The following is a 22,225-nucleotide window of genomic DNA, read 5'->3' as shown; positions in this document are numbered from 1 at the left end:
GAGAACAAGAGCTGCAGCAGGGCAGGAACTCATCAATGGTGCTCACCCCAACAGCATGGTTGTCTATAAGTGTGTGATGGCACATGAGAGTCAGATCTCTAAGAGTTTGAAGCCAACCTGGTGTATAGCAAGTTCAGGTCAGCCAAGGCTAGATAGTAAGACCCTGTCTCAAAACAAAATAACAAAAAGACATGATTTTATTCAAATCATGTACAGTAGAGATCACATAATCTGATCTCACTGTCATAAACTGAACTAAATAATTCTCAGAACCAATGAAATGGCTCAATAGGTAAAGAGATTTACCTCCAAGCTTGACTACCAAAGGTCTATCCTCAGAACCTACATGGAGGAAGGAGAGAACCAACTCCCAGAAGTTGTCCTCTGACATCACACACAAACACATACACATACACACAGAGGTATATATTCAGTGAAACTAAAAAAATTATGCTTGAGGGTTTGAGTCCATACTTAGGATTAAAGCTATAATCTCATCAAGTGTTCTGCCACTGGGACATTATATCCCTATGTAGGTATAGAAATACATACTTGGATGGATTAGGAAATTGGACTATTATGTGCTCTCATTTTTTTATTCTATAACATTTACTTAGTGTGTGTGTGAGAGAGTATGTGTGTGTGTATTTGGAGGTATGCATGCTATCACACGCTTATGGAGGTCAGAGGACAATTTGAAGGAGCTTCTCTCTTTCCACTATGTGGGTCTCAGGGATCAAACTTGGATCATTAGGCTTGGCAGCAAGTGCGTTACCTATTAGGCCATCATGCCAGGCATTCATTGTATGACTGATCTCATTATGTGGCCCTGGCCTAGAACTCTCCATGTACACCAGGCTGGCCTCAAATTCAAAGAGACACACTGGCCTCTGCCAGCCAAGTGCTAGGATTCAAAGCATATACCACTGTGCTCAGCAATCTTATAGTACCTAAAACAAACACGTATCATGTGTTCAGAAAACATTGAAGCAGTTCGGCTATAGATATTACATAAAACATATTAAATTGAAAAGCACAAGTGTTTATTCTATTAAAAATACATTGGTCTTTGACAATAAACAAAACCAAAAATAAATGAAAATCTCCATATTTGATTAAATTCCAAACATAAGGTATATTACTTCAAAAACAGGAACTTCACAGTATCAAGTTAAAAATACAGATATTAGGGTCTGAGGGTATAGCTTATCAATAGAGTACTTGCCTAATGTGCACAAGGCCCTGGATTCCATCCGCAGCACACACACCCATACACTATCATACACACATATTACATGCACATACACACATAAATATCCGTATTAAGAATCTGTTAGTCTTTCTCAACAAAAATTGTCACCAATGTGACAATCCACCACAATGGCACTGGAAGTCAGCCAAGTATAAAAAAAAAACACACAAACAATGTTGCCACAATACAACATAACCTATAAGCAATTCCCTTTGTGTTGTTTCTATAGCAAAATAGAAAAGGACAAGACATTCTTTTTCTAAATAATGTACTTATTTTATTTTATATGCATTAGTGTTTTGCCTATATGCATGTCTGTGTGAGGGTGTTAGATCTTGAAGCTACAGACAATTGTTAGCTGCCATGCGGGTGGCTGGGATTGAACCTGGGTCCTCTGAAAGAGCAGTCAGTGCCCTTAACTGCTGAGCCATCTCTCCAGCCCCAGATCAGATATTCTTTAAAAAGCATCTTTGTAGGCAGAGTTGAGAGTTGCCAGTCAGATACAGAGGAAGCAGGAGAGGGAACGTGCCATGCTAATAAAGGTACTGCCACATGGCAGAGTGTAAATAAGGAATATAGGTTAAAATGTAAGAGCTAATTAGTAAAAATCCTTAGCTATTGGCCAAGCATTTGCAATTAATATAAGCCTCAGAGTGGTTACTTGGTACTGGGCAGCTGAGACAGAAAACTTCTGCCTACACATCTTAAATGGTAAACTCTGATGGGACCATATTTAATGTTAGGGAAATTATATGCCAGATATGAATCTTGTCCTGATGCACACAAAAAAGGAAGAGGGCTCCTTAATTATGAGCTACAAATTTTCAAAGCAAAGAAAATACCAAGCGTTTGGGGTCCAAACCCATCTTTCTATGGTGGGAAGAAAACTCTTTTGCAGACTGAATGTCTTTTAACCCTTAATCTTAAATCTTCAAAAATGTTTCACGTTCAATGAACTTACTGTGTTGGAATCACAACAGAAAAGAGAAAGCAGAGACTGATAAAAATTCAAGTCTTCAGCAGTGAGAGGTTAAAACATAAACAATTTAACTTAACATGGAGGATAGTATATCAAAAAGAACGTTTTTATTTTTCATTTTTTTAGTATTCTAGAACCTGAGAGAAGATATCCACCTCATTAGAAAGAAAGAAAAGTTAACACGTAGACAGGGACTTTGAGCTGGAAAGGGCAGAAAGAGGCACACAGTGCCGTGGAAAAGCAAGCATGGGACAGAGAGAAACAGCCTGCTTGGCCACACCAAGTAGTCCGGCTTGGTAGAGGAAGAGCATTGTTGGAAAAGGGAAATGGAGGAGGTAAGAATAGTGGGCTGCTCTACACTCCCTTCTCTAAATGAATACCCAAGCAGAAGTCATTGCTTTATCTGGGTGTAGAGTAAATTTGATGTCTCACAATGGTTCTTTTCTGATCTGAAATCACTTCCCTCTTCTTCAAAGCATGGCTGTGAAAGTCAAGGAGCAGGAGTCATACCTGACTCATTTTCATGCCCTCAAATGCCTTGGACAGAAACGCCAAAGGCGTATCTTTAATAACTGTGATGGCTATTCTTGGTTTTCAACTTGACAATATCTTGGTTGAACTATAAGCCAGAAATGGAGCACACAGTCAGGATCTGGGTTTTGAAGCAAGAAGACACATGCCTTTAATCAAGACCATGAGGATGGAAAGCACACCTTTAGTCTGGGCCACACTTTCAGCTGGAAGCCTATATACAAACAACAGAAGGAAGGGTTCCTTCTTTGCCTGCTTGCCCTTGGCTCATCAGCACACCCATTCCAGCTGAGAAACCCAGCCTTGTGGGACTGAGCAGAGACTAGCTTCTTGGACTTTCAGTTCACAACTAGACATTGTTGGACTTCAGTCTGTAAATCATTCCAATAAATTCCCATATATATATATATATATATATATATGTGTGTGTGTGTGTGTGTGTGTGTGTATGTGTGTGTGTATGTGTATATATATATATATATATATATATGTATATATGAGAGAAAGAGAGATTCATCCCATAAGTTCTAAGACTCTAGAGAACGCTTACAAACACAGATATTGGTACCAGTGTAGATGGGCATTGCTGTGACAGACCTGATAGGTTGCTTGGAAGATTGTGGAAGGACTTTGGGACTTGGGCTAAAAGAACCACTGAGAATTAAGAGTTCAGTGGGATGTTCTGTAGAAGCTTGGAAGGTAATTTTTAGAGCAATGCAGAAGACAGAGGCACGGTTTGTGAAATTTCAGAGGGAAGGCTAAAGGGTCATTTGTCTTTTTGAATTAAGATCCTGTGGTTCTGGATAGCCAGGGCTGAAGAATCAGCTGTGGTTAACAAGATACCAGAAGTAGTAAAGCAAAATTTGCTTTGCTGGGATACTTGATGCTGGTTGGCTGGAGCTAAGAAATTAGCAGTAATTAAGAAGAGACCAGCATCACTGAGGGGAAATCTTCTGGGAAGTGTTTCTTGAGAGAACGTAGAAGCTGTGTTCCAGAGGTGGCCAAGGTTGTACCTTGTGCTCACAGCCAGACTTGGTAATGTGTAAGTATCACCCAGGAGGCTTCATATGAAGGGGTCACAGAGAGCAGCTGAGCATTAGCACCGTGAGAGCCCAGGAGAGGCCGTTGGTGAAGGTGCGGCCCAGCTGCAGCAAGGGATCCCAACATTCTGGAGATGCTAGTGCCACAGGAAGACCACCAAGAACCGTAGCAGCAGTGGAGTGGAGCCAGCCGGAGCCTAGAAGGAAAATTGTGCTGCAGAGGGCAAAGCTAGAGAAGCGACCCAAAGACAAGTTCAAAAGGTCTTGAGTGAGTCACAGATAATTGGATATTGAGTTATTTACACTGTTGGAGTTTGATTTTGCTTGCTTCAGATTGTGACAGTGCCCTAGTTCTTCTCTCTTGAAGAAAGCAATTTTGATTTTTAAAGGAGCCCACAGCTGAAAGACTTAAACTTTTTAAAGAGGTTGGAATTTTAAAGAGACTAAGACTATAATAAGTATGAATTGATAAAGACTGTGGTATTTTTTTAAAATTATTTATGATTTTAGTGTGAGATCTTGGGGATGAATAAGAAAGGAAGGGATATGGCATAGTAGTGATGCATTTGTGTGTCAGGTTGACAAGAAGTTGGTTGTCCTGGCTGGTTTTGTGTGTCACCTTGCCACAAGCTAGAGTCATCAGAAGAAGGAGCCTCAGTTGAGGAAATGTGTGAATGAGATCCAGCTGTAAGGCATTTCTCATCAATGGAGGTGGGCCCAGCCCATGGCGTGTGCTTGTTCCCTGGTGCTGTGGGATATTTGTGCACTGTGTGCTGATGTATTGCTGTGATTAGTGCAATAAAAAGGCAAATGGCCAATAGCTAGGCAGGACTTCCAGACAGAGAGTGAGGAAGAGGAGAAAGAATCTAGGTGCATCTAGGTGCATGGATTTCCCCAGAGACTCTGAAGAAGCTGGACATACAGGACAGAACAGAGGTTAACAGAGCCATGTGGCAGAATGTGGATTAATATAGACAGGTTGCATTATAAGAGTTAGCTGGAAGAAAGACTAAGCTAAGGCCAAGTTTCATAAATAATAATAAATCTCCAAGTCATTATTTGTGGGCTGGCGGGTCAAGAAGTCTGACCAGAAAGCTTGCTGCACCTGGGTTCTATAAGAAAGTGGGCTGCACAAGCCATGGGAAGCTAGCCAGTAAGCAGGATCCTCCATGGCCTCTGCATCAGCTCCTAAACTCCAGGATCCTGCCCTGTTTGAGTTCCTGTCCTGACTTCCTTCAGCGATGAACAGCAATGCTGACATGTGAGCCTGATAAACCCTTTCCTCCCAACTTGCTTTTTCGTCATAGTGCTTGATCACAGCAATAGAAACATTAACTAAGATGATAACCATCACACTGGCCGTATCATTTAACTTTACTGAGTTCAAACATTCATCTATGCCTGGAATTTCCAACTTCTAAAAAGGCTATATGACATATATTTTGGGGCTTGGCAGGCCACTAATCTCTGTTGTTCTGGGACAAAAACAGCCATAGACAAATATATAAATAAATGGGCATGAGTGAGTTTGAATAAAACTTTATTTATAAAAAGCAGGATGCTGCTAAGCAGTGGTGGCACATGCCTTTAATCCCAGCAGTTGGGAGACAGAGGCAGGCAGATCTCTGTGAGTTCGAGGCCAGTCTGGTCTACAGAGCAAGTTCTGGAGCAGACTCCAAAACCACACAGAGAAACCCTCTCTTGGAAGAAAAAAAAAAAACGCAAGCTGTATTTGTCCCATGGAAAACAGTTTTCCAACACTTTATACAAATATAAATATAAAAGACTACACTATATGAGAACATTTGAATATAAGTTCTATAGTTCTGTAATCTAAATAACTGTTGCAACTTAAATTTAGAAAGTTTTGAGTTTCATCTAGAAATTGAAAACTACACTTATAAATAATGCCCCAAAGAACAACATACAAGTTACAAAGTGGAAAAAAGCCTAAAATATTAGAATAAGATAATTTAATATCTGACATAGCTGATCCAAGCACCACAAAAGTTTTAAGTTCCTAAAACCTTAGGTTTCAGTGTCGTCTTGAACATAATTATAAATATATCTAAAACATTAGATCGATACAGACAGAGGCTCATTTACGTAAGGAAGATGCTATGGAAACAACACTCAGACCATTTAGAAGCTGTCTGTGCTTGTGGAAGGACAATGAACAATGTGGCCGATTTACATAAAAATGTATTTTCATTTTTTAATTACGTGTATGCATGTGTGTCTGTGTAGAGTGTGTGTCTATGAGTACAAGAGTCCAGAGAAGTCAGAAGGCAGAGTTACGTCCTGTGGAGCCAGAGTCACCCAATGTGGGTTTCAGTAATCAAATCTGGGTCTTCAGCAATAGTAGCATATGCTCATAACCACCTTCTCTCCCGTCCCATATTCAAAATCTGAAATTTTTAATTTTAAAGTTCAAAGGTCAAATAGTGTAACAAATTGATTGAAATAAATGACTTTAATTCTACTCCTTTTTTTTTTTGAGACATGGTTTCTCCGCGTAGCCCTGGCTGTCCTGCAACTTGCAATACAGAGACTGGCCTTGAACTCAGAGACCCACCTGCCTCTGCCTAGCAAGTGCTGGGACTAAAGGTGTGCACCACCACCGCCCACCACCGACCGGCTCTTTTCCATTCTTTTAATTACTATGAGGACCTAGATTAAAGAATGAAAACATTCACTTTTAACAATTATCAAAGACTCAGTAAATCAATCAGAATTCTATAGTTTAGGAGTCTAACACGAACAGCTCATATCTCTACAGTGCTTTCTGAAACAGGGCAATCATTTCTGTCTTGTTATAGACTTACCAAACACCTTGCAAACTCTTTGTTTTCTGACAGGAATCCGTAACCTGGGTGTACCTTAGGAATGAAAAGAAAAGGTTCTTATAACGTTACCATGTTGTAAATCTGCCGGAGCCACAGGATACTCCTGTTCTGCTGTGTTGAAGGTGACTTCCTCGCAGACTGGTTCTATTGCACTTCTCCTTTGTTCTATCACCAGACAGGCCATAATGGCATCTGCGTCTCTGTGTCCTGCCCAGCTGCATTTGTCTACACTATCCAACAGAAACTCACTTGACTTTGCCTGCGGCTGATCTACAGGCTTAGAGAACTTCACAAGGGCTAGAGGGTCACAGAGTTATGATCTACAAACTTCGGACAAAATAGATGAAAACCTCCACAACGGCTGTTCTCTAGAGCCCACATTTGTGCGGTACAGTGGCACAAGCCTCTAGTTCTAGCACTCGGGAAACAGAGGCCGGCCTGGTCTACATAGTGAGTTCCAGGACAGTCAGAGCTATGTAGAGAGACCCTGCCTGAATGAATGAATGGATGGATGAATGGATGAATGAATGAATGAATGAATAATGAGCCCAAGCTCTCAGCCACACAGTATGCCTTATTCCCAATAGCAGAAGGCGTTCTAATACTCCCAGGGCCTCTGTCAACTGCACTCAAATGGAGGTCTGCTTCAACTTCTACTTTATTTTTTTCTTTTGATATCTATTCTTCCCTCACTCCCAATCTGGCCATCACCATTACTCTGTGCTTTCTTCCCCACAGGCAACAGTAACACTCTAACCTGCAACCTAATCTCTCTCACTCTCTTACACAGCCAACCCTAAGCCATACCAGCATCAGTCAGCATTGGAGTAATCTCTAGAAAAATACTTCTGCTGAAAGGAAAGACAGGTTCCTGAGGAGCCAGAGTCTGAACCTGAAACAGGTACAAATCTGACGCTTGAGAACCAAGTGGCAAGGGACAGAATAACTTAAATACTGCCCAGTAGGAAGAGACCTTCACTCCATCATTCCATTTGAATAGAGAATGCCACTGGAGACCGTGTTCTGACAAGCAAGAGTTAAAACATCACAAGTTTTACTTCTGTTAAGTACTAATACACTGTAAGCATTCTCAATATGGAGGCGTAGAACAGGGTTTTGTTTAAGCATTTCTTTCTATAGAAATGAGCAGAGCCAGTTGCTGGCTGTTTCCATCCAGCTGTGGCAATAACTCTGTTTTAATATTAAATGTATAGTTAGTCCTCTGGCTAAAAACAAAAATCAAAAATTACTATAACTGATGTCAGAAATAAGTTTTTTCCTTGTATTCCTCTCCATCTGACCAAAATTAGGGTGGGGGAAAGGATTTACCAATGTAAGTGATTAGCATTTTGTTGACACTAACAAACCGAGATAATTAGCAAATACACTGCTTTTATTTCCAGCAATGCAAATGAGTGTGAACAATTTTTAAATGACTAAATTGAAATTTAAACAGTCTTTTCAGAACCTGCTTATAATACAGGAGGTTGGGATCTTTGGGGGTTTCTTGTTTTTGTTTTTAATGCTCTTATTACACTGAAAGGGTTAATGTTCAGAACTAATTGGGATTTCTTTCTTGCTGGCAAATGTGGAACTGAACTGAAGCCGCTCCCTGGTGTGAGAGCTGAGCCCAGCAGCCACCTGCAGCCCCAGCCACCAGCACTGCCAGATGCTGCAAAGCCTTTGATTTCCAGTAGTGAATCCGGCCACATTTAACTCAGGAGACACAAACTAACTGCAACACCATTCTCAATCACTCTTTCCTGTGTTCTCTAATACACACTCCAGCTCTCGGCTCACTGCATAGGAAACAGCTGCCGAAGACAGGTTCATTCAGACTCACAGCTTGGGCCCTGGTTTTCCTAATGGCTTCCATGATGGCATCCATGTTGAGGTAGCTTTTACTGGTGGGAGCTGGGCCAACACAGACAGCCTCATCCGCCATTTTCACATGAACCTAAGGAGACAAATCCCTGCGTTAGCAGATGCTCTGCAGAAAGAATTACAACCACCCATAAGCAGAAGCAAAATTTCAAATCTGATTGTTTTACAGTTACGCATGGAAGTGAATTTCTTCGCAAATATCCGCTAAAATAACAACACCGCAACAAAAAGGCTCAGGGTCTGTATTAGCCATGACTCCACTTTATTCCGCATGCCTCACCCACTGTCTGACCAAACAATTTCTGTGATACACCTCCCTCCCCTCCTCGGTTCATCCATGCATAAATCTGATATCAAAAACTATCTCACTACATGGAACCAGAGAAGCCCCCATATTCTAATAACAGGCACAATCATGCCCAGTTCTGAGCGAGCTCCCCAGGAAGTGGGGTAATTAGAGGCACTGAATGGAGGGACGCAATGAGCGTCCCTGCACAGCATCAGGTCGGCACCAGGCTCAAATTAAAGCCCAGAACTAAAGAGTTCAATATCATAACACATGAACCAGAAAATTCTGAGAAGCATTTAAATACCCTCACGTTTGAGCCTTGTCTATTTTACATTTAGTCCTAAAAAAAATGACATGTGTAGTAAGTGCTCAGTCTATTCAAATTCAGGCATGTGCTTTCCACTTTTAAGACAACTCACGCTACAGAATTTTGGTTTCTGTTTTTGCTGAAAAGGAGACTAGGTAAGCGTTCAACAGTGGAAGAGAAACTGCTTAATTTCAAAAGAAATCTTTCTCTTTTCATTGAACATAGTACGCTTTTGAACTAGAATCTTCTAATAATCTTACAGCTTAAGAAATTCACCATCAGATTATAATCATTTTGAAAGGCAGATACATACAACTGGGTATAAACAGTTATGATCCACTTCTCCACTGAGAGACAAGGGGGAGGATCTACAGTAGGAAACACTCGGGTGTCTCTAAGTCATAATCCTCAGTTCTGAACTAATTTTTAAAAACTACTTTTTGAGATGAGGTCTGAAAACTTACAAAGATGTCTTTTAAAAAGAGCAGAATTCAATTCAATAAAAATTTCCAATTAGGTAAAAAATATCATTGCATATTAAATGGTAAATGATAACCGGCTCAAGGAGGTTACAGGTCAATATCTTAATACAAAACACTCAACCACACACACTCCTTTATGGCACAAACTACAAGGAAAGGTAGCCTTGCTTGAAAGGGGCTTTTACATATTCCTTCATTTGAAGCAGGCTCTCTCCCTTGGCTCATCTTTGCTTGTTCACACCCTCGTGTTTCTCTATTGCTCTCAGATCATTTCAGATCCTGATATTATCAACTTTGTTGTTGTCATTAAGGCTGTGCCTTTTGTTTGTTTCTTGGAAAGAAAAAATACTTACTGATCCTTTAGAAAGAACACATTAGCCAACTGAGGGTAGCTGCTGAAGTTAAACGCGCACTTATTTTATGTAACATATTTTTCACATCATGAGCTGAGTCTTCCCTGGGCACTCACACTGGATGACTCACCTTTAATCTGAACTCTCACAAATACTGGCACTGAATCTCACTTGACCTAAGAACCTCATTTTAACATCTTCACCAGCTACGGTATTATGACATGTATCCCTTCCACAAATCCTAATGACATACAAGAGAAAGACTGTGTCTTAAATTCTCTTTTAAATCTCCTAATACATTATGTGCTAAAAGTTCAGGATGGGAATTTATTTAATAACCTGCATTATTAAATGGTAAAGCTATTATCTTTGAAGGAAAAAAGGAAAATGCCACAAGTCATTGTCTTTACAGCCAAAGACTAGTCACACCCAAAGGATACCTTCTCAGCCTGAGCAATGGGCTAGCAAGTGGCATACATATGGTGGAAAAGAAATTAAAAGATACACATAAGCCCAAAATTTCTATAATAAACACACACAAAAAGGGGGAAATGGGGGCTCTAATGGTACTCTGACTCCTTGAATCGTCTTATCTTCACCTTCCATGATGTTGCATACAAAACCTTCCTTTTCTGTTATTCTTTACCATAATAGACATGTGTCTGTGCATTTTCACAGACCCCTGGTAAACATGCCAAGGACAAGTTCTGAGTCTAAGATGTTACTGTTACTGACGTGTATTGTTCGAATAAACACTCCAATACACTATACACCCCAAGCAGGTCAAAACGGCAATGGACTGGACAGACAAGGGCTGCACACACACTGTCTGAAAGGGAGCACTTCTGTTTCTCAGAAATAAATTGCACTGCAGAGGAAAATGATCCCAACAAACCTTCAGTCTAGCATGGGGTCAGGATAGATGAGTAAAGCTATCTAAAAAGAAAAACATCTAGAATCTCCTTTCGTCTTATTTATCATAGAGACAGTAACAAAGTGGTCTAGAAATGTTTCTAACCCTAACCCTAATTTTAAAACCCTGGTTTTAAAAACTTTTGAAACTGGAGCCAGACATGGTGGCACACGCCTTTAATCACAGCACTTAAGAGGCAGAGAAAGGCAGATCTCTGTAAGTTTGAGGCCAGCATGATTTACATAGGGAGTTTCCCAGCTATATAGTGAAACCTTGTTTCAAAAAAGCTTTTGAAACTCCATGTGGTGGTGTGCACCTTTAATTCCAGAACCAGGAGGCAGAGGCAGGTGAGTCTCTGAGTCTGAGGGCAGCCTGGTCTACATAGCAAGTTTCAGGACAGGACAGGTAACGCTACACAGAGAACCCCTGCCAAGAAAGAAAAGAGAGAGAGAGAGAGAGAGAGAGAGAGAGAGAGAGAGAGAGAGAGAGAGAAGAAAGATAGAAAGAAAGAAAGAAAGAAAGAAAGAAAGAGAGAGAGAGAGAGAGAGAGAGAGAGAGAGAAAGAAAGAAAGAAAGAGAGAGGGAGGAAGGGAAGGAGAGAGGGGAGGGAGAGAGGGAGGGAGGAAGGGAGGGAGGGAGGGAGGGAGAGAAGTTCATTTGAATGTTTTTACTACTGTGCTCAGTGCGTGAGGTGTCTTCTTTGATTCAATTGTAGAAGCGCCAATACCATTTTGAAGAGACTTCGTGTACCAAAGCTTTTATGTTTCAAAAACTTCAACATCTTGAAAAACAAACTTTTAAATAATTTAATAGAAAAGGAAAACTACAGCAATCACAGATTTACCTGGAGGCAAATCAATCCCGTAAGATTTGCTATGGTTTGAAAAGAATATGTTGGTGGTAAGACTGTTCCCATATCCAGAAAATCAAGTTATTTTTCAAAAGAGAATGTCGGTTTGTATTCAAGCACATACAATTTTATACTTTTAATTTTTTTAATTCTTTGTAGGAGAGTTGCTTAGGTCAGCCTATTACTTCCTAAGTAGTAAGTGTCTGGGGTCAAGAGTGTATTTTTAAACTTACAGAACTGAAAAGAATCATCTTCCCGTTGTCTTTGAAGATAAAACTATGCTTGTCTAGCATACATGAGGCTATATACTGAAACTTGGGTTGGGTTCAGTCCCCAGAATCACACACACACACACACACACACACACACACACACACACACACACATCTAATTACTTAAATGTGTAGAGATAGACACGTTAAGACTGGTGCCTACATTTTAAAACTTTGATATGAAAATACAATCAACCAATGAGATGCTGGAAATAATCCAATTACTCCTATGTTTTATCAGGAAATCTGTACTTTAGTGTTAAAAAAAAAAAACTAGACCAGGTAGTATATTTAGCATAAAGTGTGATGGTCTGAATAGACATTCTCAATACCTTCAAACTAGTACAGTCTGAGACAGGGAGACACTTCATGTCTGTAATACTCCAAAACATTGCTCTCAGTAAGATCTGACTCCAAGAGAATGGCCAGCAATAAGCAATACATGTATCTTCTATAGTTGGCATTTTCTTTGGGCCACCCAAATAAAGACATAGAGACCTATTAATTATGAATGCTCAGCCTTAGCTTAGGCTTGTCCCAGTAGCTTTTTTACTTTAATTTAACCTGTTTCTATTCATTGACACTTTGCCTCAGGACTGTTTACTTTTTTTCCATTCTGTATGTCCTACATTCCTGCTTCTCCCGAGTCTGCCTGGCTGGCCCTAGCATCTCGCTTTCTTCCCCCTCCCCACCACTCTTCAGCCTAAATTCCTTCTCCTACTTACTCTCCCCACTGATAAGTTCTGCCTGTACCTCCTCCCTCACTATTGGCTATTCAGCTTTTTATTAACCAATCAGGTGTCATAGGCAGACAAGGTAAAACAGCAACACATCTTTGCATAGTTAAACAGATATTCCACAACCGTCTTCCATGTGATAAACTCCAAGGCAAAATATTTCCCTCAACACCAGCACACTGACAAAATGGAGACTTAGACAGGATTCTTGCCTGACCAGCAAGACTCACCCAATTCAACAAGACATCAGGATCCACCAAATTGAACTCAAACTCGGCCAATTGGAAAAGTGAAGAAAGGAAAGTCAACTACACGAATCTTAATTTGAAGAACTGAAAAGAGTTACTTCCAAGCAATCAGAAACTCCTATTTTTAAAGAGACAATTTGATCTCTGTACTTGCTTTGGTTATATTTTATTAAAGTTACATACTTAATTCATGATTATTTTGACTATAGATTTAAGGACTTTGTTACTTTTCCAAGTGTAAATTTAAATCTTAAAAATGACAAGAACAGGGGCTGGAGAGATGGCTCAGTGGTTAAGAGCACTGCCTGCTCTTCCAAAGGTCCTGAGTTCAATTCCCGGCAACCACATGGTGGCTCACAACCATCTGTAATGAGGTCTGGTGCCCTCTTCTGGCCTGCAGACATACACACAGAATATTGTATACATAATAAATAAATAAATATTAAAAAAAATGACAAGAACAGCCAGCTGGTGGTGGCACACACCTTTGATTCCAGCATTTGGGAAGCAGAGGCAGGCAAATATCTAGTTCGAGGACAGTCTGATCTATATAGTGAGTTCCAGGACAGCCAGGGCTACACAGAGAAACCCTGTCTGAAAAAAATAAAAAGACAAGCAGAAAACAGCTACCAAATTTCTGGCCCAATATTTTTTTTTTTTTTTTTTTTTAGTTTAAGTATGGCAATAGTTTGCCTGCATGTATTCTCGTATTCAATGTACATGCAGGTTCCACAGAGACCAGAAGAGGGTGTCAGATCTCCTGGAGCTAGAATTATAGATGGTTGAGAGCCACCATGTGAGTGGTGGGAATCAAACCTAATCTTCTGGAAGAACAATCAGTGCTTTTAATCACTGAGCCATCTCTGCAATCCCCTGGCCCATTTTCTACAGCCTGCTTATATGAATTGATCAGGAAGCAGATTCAACACTGGGTTGTTTATTGTTGCTTTTGTTTTACAAAGTTTGTCTTGCAGGAATGCAGGGACACACTGCTGATGATGGAGAGACAAAAAACAGGACTAAAGGTATCAGGTTCTTTGTAGACATAATTGGAAAAAAGAGAGGTGGAGAAAGAGCAGCAGACAGTAAATTTCCAAGCAAAACCTGAGCAAAGGGCATGTCTGTGAAGTTGGTGGGTACTCAGGAGACAATGAAAAAAATTGTGGGATACAGCAAAGAGGAAACAGAGATGTACAAGAAATGATAGGGTTGGGATGGGCTCTGGTGCCTGGGTGTAATGGTTGGAAGAAGCAGAGTGAGGCTGGGGTATGGTTTGGATTTGTTTTCTTTTGTTAACTTGGGAAAAGTTGAAAAGGAAACTATGTAACTAAGGAACTAAGAACACCAGGGATATGAAGTAAAACAAAAAGAGCAGGAGAGGGAAGAGGGATGGAACTCACCTCCCACACAAGGAGGACTAGCCACAGTTTAGCCAGAAATACTAAAGGAAAGACAATAGAGTAAAAGACAGATAAAGGAAAGGAACATCTGTGCACACCAAACAAGGACAGGGTGAGGAACAAATGCAGGCAGTTTTATTAAAGGGGTTGGTCTCAGGAGGAGTTTCTTTTATCTATGAAGTAAAAGACAAGGTGGTTTTCTAAGACAAATAAGAAAAGAGGGATCAATGATGGTACACGCAAACCCTCTCACAGCAGAGAGTAGGACCATGCCACAGCCTCTGTGTTATGCCACCCCTGTGGCATAACATAGTTCATTATATTTTTAAAGATTTATTTTTATTTTATGTATAAGTGTCTTTTGCCTGCATGTGTATCTGTGCACTACCAGAGTACCTGAAGCATGCAGAGCTAAAGGAGGGCGTCAGCTGCCCGGAACATGAGTTCAAGATGGTTGTGAGCTGTCATGTGGGTGCTGGGGAACTGAACCCAAGTCTTCTTGCAAATATAACAAATACTCTTAACCAAGATCCATCTTTCTATCCCTCAGTTCGTTACGTTTTAATGAACTCAAGCTGTGGGATAATTCTCTTGTATACTGTAAAGATTTGTCTCTTGAATTGGTTTAATAAAACACTGATTGGCCAGTGGCCAGGCAGGAAGTATAGGCGGATGACCAAAGTAAGGATGATAGGAAAGAGAAGGGCAGAGTCAGGGCCGCCAGTCAGATGCAGAGGACGCAGGAGATGCCAGTCAAACACCCAGGAAACAAGACATACTAGGAAACAGGTAAAGCCATGAGCCACGTGGCAATATATACATTAATAGAAATGTGTGGTGAGGTTTTGTTTGTGCTTTAACAAATAAAGCTTGCCTGAAGATCAGAGTGCAGAGCTAGCCGCACTAGTTAGCCACAGAGGCCAGGCAGTGGTAACACACACCTTTAATCCCAACACTTGACAGACAGATCACTGTGAGTTCAAGGCCACCCTGGGCTACATGAGATTGAATCAGTCTAAAAGAGAAATAGCCAAGCTATTGTGGCTCACACCTTTAATCCCAGCACTAGAGAAGTAGAGATGGGAAGTGATATGGCTGGGTGAAGAGAAGAATATAAGGAAGGAGGAGATGGAAGCTCAGGATTCAGTCTGAGGACTTGTGGAGACAAAACACCCCATCTGGTGTGAGGATTCCGTAGAGGTAAGACCTCTAGTGGCTGCTGCTCTACTTCTCTGAGCTTTCAATTTTTACCTCCTAATATCTGACTCCAGGTTTTATTTAATAAGACTAATTAGAGTTGCATTAGAAAAATGGATTAATTTAAATATAAGAACTCAGTCAAGCATTTATAAGTCAAATTAAGCCTCTGACTGCTTATTTGAGAACAACTATGGGACAGGAAAACCTCACTTACATAAAGCATTCCAACATGGTTGGCATACATCCACATAAAGCCTGAGAAAACTTTAAAGGGGGGGAGGGTTCTAGACACACAGAAAAAGAACCAAAAACAGCTTCCTAGGTCGTGTCTGTCATGAAGGCTGTGGTACAGAGGTGCATCCCCTGGCCATGGCATTTGACCTGAAGCTAAGCAGCCTGGCAGGTTCCATAGTCTCTCACACAGACCACAGTACAAAGAGGCTTCTCTCAGTCACTGCCTGTGGGCTTGAGAGCTCCACCAGCACACTACATAGTGGGTTTAGGTTACAGATCACAGTAAAGACAGGGAAAAGAACCTCTAAACAAATTACAGTGTGTTTAAAAACATATGTAGGTTTGGGAGTGAAAAGAAAAAGGGTAGAGAAAGTCCTTAAAAAGGGAATAGAATAATAAAAAGTATAATATACTACATAAAAATGGAAAACACACAGAGTCTGGATTATGTATATGACTGTGTTGTCATTAAAGTTTTGGCTGATAAAAGACCTTGGATTATGGACACTGCTATATTAAATGAGCCTATATATTGTAAAATTATCTTTACTTCAAAATTTATGATAAAAGATGTTACTTTGGAACAGAGGTTCTGTTTTTATTTCCATAGAAAATAAAATGCTATGGATTCATTCAAAGTTAGAGAAAATCAGGTTTGATAAACAAAATCACCAGAATTCCTGACTGCAGACATAAAGAAAATAAACCTTGAAAAACTACAAGATGTGATATATATTTTACCTACTCAAACATAAAACAAAACATCATCTTTGGCTGATTTATGTGCAATGCATAGTCTATTCTTGTACTAATGCAGATATGTATGCTACCTTTAAAAGTTTATATATTTTTCAGAGCAAGGGGACCAGACATCAATGAAAATGGGTGGCCCAGTTGATCGAGAATCTCAAAATTTCTCTGTTATAGTCTCCTCAGAATTCTGCATACAGAACAACTTCAAGGTTGCTGACTGAGATGATCCAGCCTCACAGAACACTCCAATCAGGACTTGACCATAATTCTGAATTTTCTCAGGGTCCCCCAAAGATTACCAGTGCCCCCAGTCAGTATAAGCAGTCTAGAGTAGGTTTGGGAACTATACCTATATTCCCAAAAATAAATTATGAATGTTTGTTATTGTTTGGGGGGTTGATTATAAGTTGTTATGGATCATGGTCAGGTAAAAAGCTAAACAAAGGAGATTAGATTTAGAGATCTTGTTCTGAATAGAAAATGGGGGCATTTAGAAATCATAGGAAAAAAGGTAAATTATTGAATCTATTTTTAAACTAAAAAAACAACTCCTAGTCTTAAATATTTTACATTGGTATGGATTTTCATTTATTGATACAAATTTAAATTTAATTTTATTATACTATATGTATATTTCTACTCTTATTTAAGGTATTGTGTTTATACAGTTCATTAAAAATGTAATATATTATTAAGAAACAGAAATTAATAGTTATCTCTATAAGTAGTCAAACTTATAGTCATGTTAGTTAGGTCTTCTAGGTATACAGAGATATATTTCAGATGAATAAGCAATCTTCAAACACTTCAAAAACTTGCAGAATATGACATTTAAAATGTTTAAAGAACGTAGACTTTTCTTAACATGAGATGCATCTGCTCCTGGTGGTAACAATTACTTCAAAGAGGATGGAGGGCATTAAAGAAGCTCCATGTGCAGTTTGTTTCCTTTATGACAAAAGCTAGCCATATGTGCAGAGAAACTGGCCTTGCCTCAATTGCTGATGGTTACTGTCCAAACTGGACCAGTAGAACACAAGAAAAACAACTGGTGAACTTTTCCAAGATAAGGTAGGACAGTCCTTCAAAACTCCCTGCCTCATAGGAAAGTCTGTCAGCTATGCGAGGTCTGTAGGACAGAGTTGGATGCCCCTGTGTTACAGAATAACTTTGTATGACTGTTCAGGTAGCCTGCTTGCTGTCCCTATAATTAGGTAATATTTACCCTTCTGGGGTCTCTGATGGAGTTGAAGACTGGATAGTTATAGTTATGGTTTTTCTTAGTTATAACAAAAAGTAAATTAGATACAAAACTTTAGACTCACCAAGATAAGGTAGATAATTAACTGTTTTCTCTAATTTTGCCAAGTACAAATGGATTGGCTATTGTAAATGTAATTCTTTTCTTGATAATGGTTTTTATTGTATATGATCTTACTTTGTTTTATTATATATAATCTTACTATGTTAAAGTTCAAACCTTCCTTTTTAATTAGACAAAAAGGGGGAAATACTGTGGAATAATCCTCTTGTACACTGTAAAGATTTATCATTAAAATTGCTTTAATAAAATGCTGACTTCCCAGTAGCCAGGCAGGAAGTATAGGCAGGGTGACCAAACTAAAGATGATGGGAAGGAGAAAGGCAGAGTCAGGGTCACCAGCCAGACACAGAGGGAGCAGGAGACACCAGACAAACAGACACAGAGGGAGCAGGAGACACCAGCCAGACACAGAGGGAGCAGGAGACACCAGACAGACAGACACAGAGGGAGCAGGAGACACCAGCCAGACACAGAGGGAGCAGGAGACACCAGACAGATACAGAGGGAGCAGGAGACACCAGCTGGCCAGCTGCCCAGGAAGTAAGACATGCTAGAGGACAGGTAAAGCCACAAGCTACAAGTCAATAGATTAATAGAAATGGGTTAATTCAAGTTGTAAGAGCTAGTTAGTAATAAACCTGAGCTATCGGTGGAGCTTTTATTAGTAATATTAAGCCTCTGTGTGATTGAGAGCAACTGCGGGACAGGAAAACCCCACTTACAAATTCACTCATACTTCTGAATTCAACTCAAATCTTCAGGACATGAACAGAAAACAGCCAGATTCTTTGCCAGAACATAATACTCAGGAGGCAGAAGCAGGCAGATCTCCATCAATTCAAGGCCAGCCTGGTCTACATAGTGAGTTCTAGGCCAGCCACAACTACACTTAGAGAACCTGGCTCAAGTAAAAAAAAAAAAAAAAAAAAAAAAACAAAACCTACAGTCAATTTTCTGTGTGTTATTTCTATGGCACTCACCAACATGGTCAGATAAAAGAGCATTCAAATGATATATTCTGATGAAAACTTATTTAATGTAATGGAAATTATATGCCAAATAAAAATCTTGCCCTGATGCACACACAAAAAAAGGAAAAGGGCTCTTTAATCATGAGCTACAATTTTTTTCAATTAACAAAAACGCTAATATGAAACTATCAAAAAATAAATTAATATAAAAAATTGGTGTGTGAAAATATAGCTTATTGAGAGGAAGAATTACAAATGTTTCTCCATTTATGATGAATTACATAGCAGTAAATACACTGTAAATGAATGATAGCACTAGTTGAAAGTGTACCAAAGGACTGGCAAAGTAGTTCAGTATGTAAGGCAGATTCAGTCCATAAGGTGGAAGGAGAGAACGGACCTCCCCTCCCAAAGCTGTGATCTGACCTCTATTCACACTATGGCACACACACACACCCACATTTAAAGGAATAACAATTTGCTCAGTTTCTAGTGTGTCCGCACAAAGCCCTGGGTTAGGTCCGCAGCACTGCACATGCCTATAATCCCAGCACTTGAAAGGTAGAGACAGGAGGATCAGAAGTTTAAGGTCATCCTGTGCTACATAGTGAGTGCAAGGACAATCTGGGATATATGTGACTATGTCTCGAAAACAAAAAAGGAAGAGGAAAAACGTTAAGTACTCCATCAGCTCTCTATAAATTACTATAAATGGTAGCTGAGGTGAATCAGCTTTGTAAGAGGAATGGATAACCAGGCTTACAATTTTGGAGGCTTAGGTCTATAATCAACAGGTGCACTGCTTTGTGTCTGGGCGGGACATATGGCAGGGAGTATATCATGAAACTAATTGTTATCTCCTGGTCAGCACTGAAAAGAGGAAGTATTCCTCCCTTAATGACAGGTCCCCAGTGACAGGAAAACCTCCCACCAGGTCCCACCTCTGAACAGTTTCTGCACCCTTAGAACAGTTGCAAGTGGACGAACCCTTCTCATCAGTTCCCTTGAGAACACTTCCAGGCAAACCATAGCAATACCTGACTTACAGAACACCCTAGCTTAACTTCTTATAAACTAGGGAGTGTTGGTTCTTTTCCCTCCTGGTTCTTTTCCCTCCTGATTTTAGGGCTAATCAAAGCTCCGGTTTCTGCCACTATCGAGCATCAAAGGAGGAAAAAAAAAGGCTCATCCTACATACAACAAGCCTGGAAAAACATCCAAATTCAGAACCAGAATGAGGGTCTCTACTGAATCTGCATTGCTTTTGCAAAACTGTGAAATCAAAGTGTGTAAGACAACTATGAGATGCCAAGGGCCATCTACACACAGAACCTTACAAGTGGTTTGTGTAGTTTTGAAACCAAATCCCCTTACTGCTCAGAAAGCGTTCCAGCTACACCATATCAGCATAGCCTCGGGATCTTTAATACTTAATTACAATAGTTCATGGAAGATGCTTGCCTAGATTTAATTATAAAGGCTCCTTTATTCAATACCTAATATCCATTTGGGGAATAGGGCATAGGCTGAGAATCACTCTATGATTGACTCACAGAAGAACTCAACACTCAATTGTCAACAGAATAAAATACTGACAATACTGTTTTACCCCAACTAACACTTCCTTCCAGACACATGAGATTCTTGCTTTTAGAAAGCCTATGCACAGAGACAAGCTCTCCTGCCCCAGCTCCTCTGAAGACTCAGCACAGACACAGCTCTCCTGCCCCAGCTTCTCTAAACTCCTCGTACTATGGGCTTCATTCAGATAAAGCATCAGAGGCAAGTCTGCCATGACTATCTCCAGACAACGTACTTCTCCTTTGCTGCTCCAGCCAGGCATCCACTACGATGGCCACAGAGAAGCAGCATGGGTGGGCTGAAAGGGAACTGAGCAACTGGAGACCAGGAGAGTCAAGTCCAAAGGGGAAAGCACACACTACCGCTCAGAAAGTCTTGGGAGTAATCTCATTACAAGTTTAATTCCAAATGCACAACTTTTACAAACTGATCTTTGATATGGAGCAAAAACACAATCGTGTGATCGGCCATTTTCTCGGTCTTCACAGACTTGCATACAATGCAGCATGAAAGAGGGCTGGCACAGTGAGTTCACACCTGAAAAGCTTCTGCTTCAAACGCACAGCAGCAAATAAAGTCTACAGAAAGCAGGGTGGCGGATGAGCAGAAGTAAATGGCAAATGAAGTCAAAATAAGAAAATCACATAACAATGAGCAAAGCTAACCAACTATAAGCAGCTTCTTCAGAAGCAGGAAATGCCAAATGAGAGAGGCAGGTCCCTTAGCCTGCAGCTCCTTCCAACATTCTAAGGTGGAGCTGCCCACTCTTTCAGCTCCTACAGTGATTGGAGTCAAAAAGCAGAAGCAATTTTTGTGACTGTTTGCCACACGTGTCCACAACGCCAACCGGGGCCCCTAGGACAGTGCTTCTCCGAGAACTGAGTGTGTTGTTTCCTTAACCATCTTCAGGGCTTAGGGGAAGGGGTAGCGGACAGAGCAAAGATGAGAGAAAAACCAGGAAAGAGAAAAGCAAAGAACAGGAAGCAAGGAGTGGGGAGGTGATGAAAGGGGGTGTTTTAAACCTTCACTACAAATAAAGCCCAGAGACCAAAATTCCAGACCACACTGCAGACTAAGAAAACCACTAAGAACTTCAGCAACAAATAATAAGACTAAGAAATTCAGCAACAAATAAAATAGTCCAAAAGAAACTAATTTTGCCAGTCTGGCAAACTTTCAAACACATTAATTTTTCATGAGTGAAAGTATAAACATTCTGTTATTTCTATACATCTCTCCAGATTGTCATATAAACTTTTTACGTTGATACTGAGACACAGGCGAATTTCCTGACATCCAAACATCCCTGTTAATATTCATTGCAAACTTCATAGTGCTCAAAGCACTGGGCCAAGGCCGGCAGGCTGCTCCCCTCCAGAAGGATAGACCATCCCTGGCCTCTGTCAAGGCTAGCACCACCCAACTCTATGACCTGTGACTCAAAGCTACTTCTTGCTTTTCTCTTCTCTTCTTCTCTGCCACTAAGCCTCCTTAAAGAAACTCCTGTGGTTATACAAGACAGTCAGATAGCCCAAAATAATCTTCCAGTCTCAGAACTCTTGACCCAGAAGTTTATGTGCCTCTGTGCCACACAAGGTAACATGGTGCAATGGTGACTTGGAGCATAAAGGTACTTGCCACCAAGCCTGACAATCCGAATTCAAACCCCAGGGCCCACATGACAGAAAGAAAGAAATGACTCCCCCAAGTTGCCCTCTGACCTTCTCTCTCTCTCTCTCTCTCTCTCTCTCTCTCTCTCTCTCTCTTTCAAAATAAACA

General features: G+C 40.4%; 1 protein-coding gene across 5 annotated transcripts in view; it reads right to left on the bottom strand.

The window, feature by feature from the left end:
* Positions 1-22,225, bottom strand: part of Pcca (propionyl-CoA carboxylase subunit alpha) — a 306,130-nt gene that overhangs the window by 251,855 nt on the left and 32,050 nt on the right. For 3 of the 5 annotated variants that reach the window (XM_085698173.2, XM_048422204.3, XM_048422205.3), the window contains exons 5-6: positions 8,492-8,605; positions 6,628-6,681 (exon numbers count right to left, since the gene is read on the bottom strand). The exons of 1 other annotated variant lie outside the window; for it this stretch is intronic. In XM_085698173.2, the coding sequence (XP_085554299.1) occupies positions 6,628-6,681; positions 8,492-8,605 (168 nt within the window). The remainder of the gene's footprint in view (positions 1-6,627; positions 6,682-8,491; positions 8,606-22,225) is intronic. One more of the 5 variants, XM_085698172.2, reaches the window with a different exon arrangement.

This window comes from Myodes glareolus, chromosome 12 (genome assembly GCF_982192425.1).
Source record: "Myodes glareolus chromosome 12, mMyoGla1.1, whole genome shotgun sequence".
Taxonomy (NCBI): domain Eukaryota; kingdom Metazoa; phylum Chordata; class Mammalia; order Rodentia; family Cricetidae; genus Myodes; species Myodes glareolus.
Note: the sequence above shows the minus strand (reverse complement) of the source record. Positions and strands in the feature narration are given on the sequence as shown.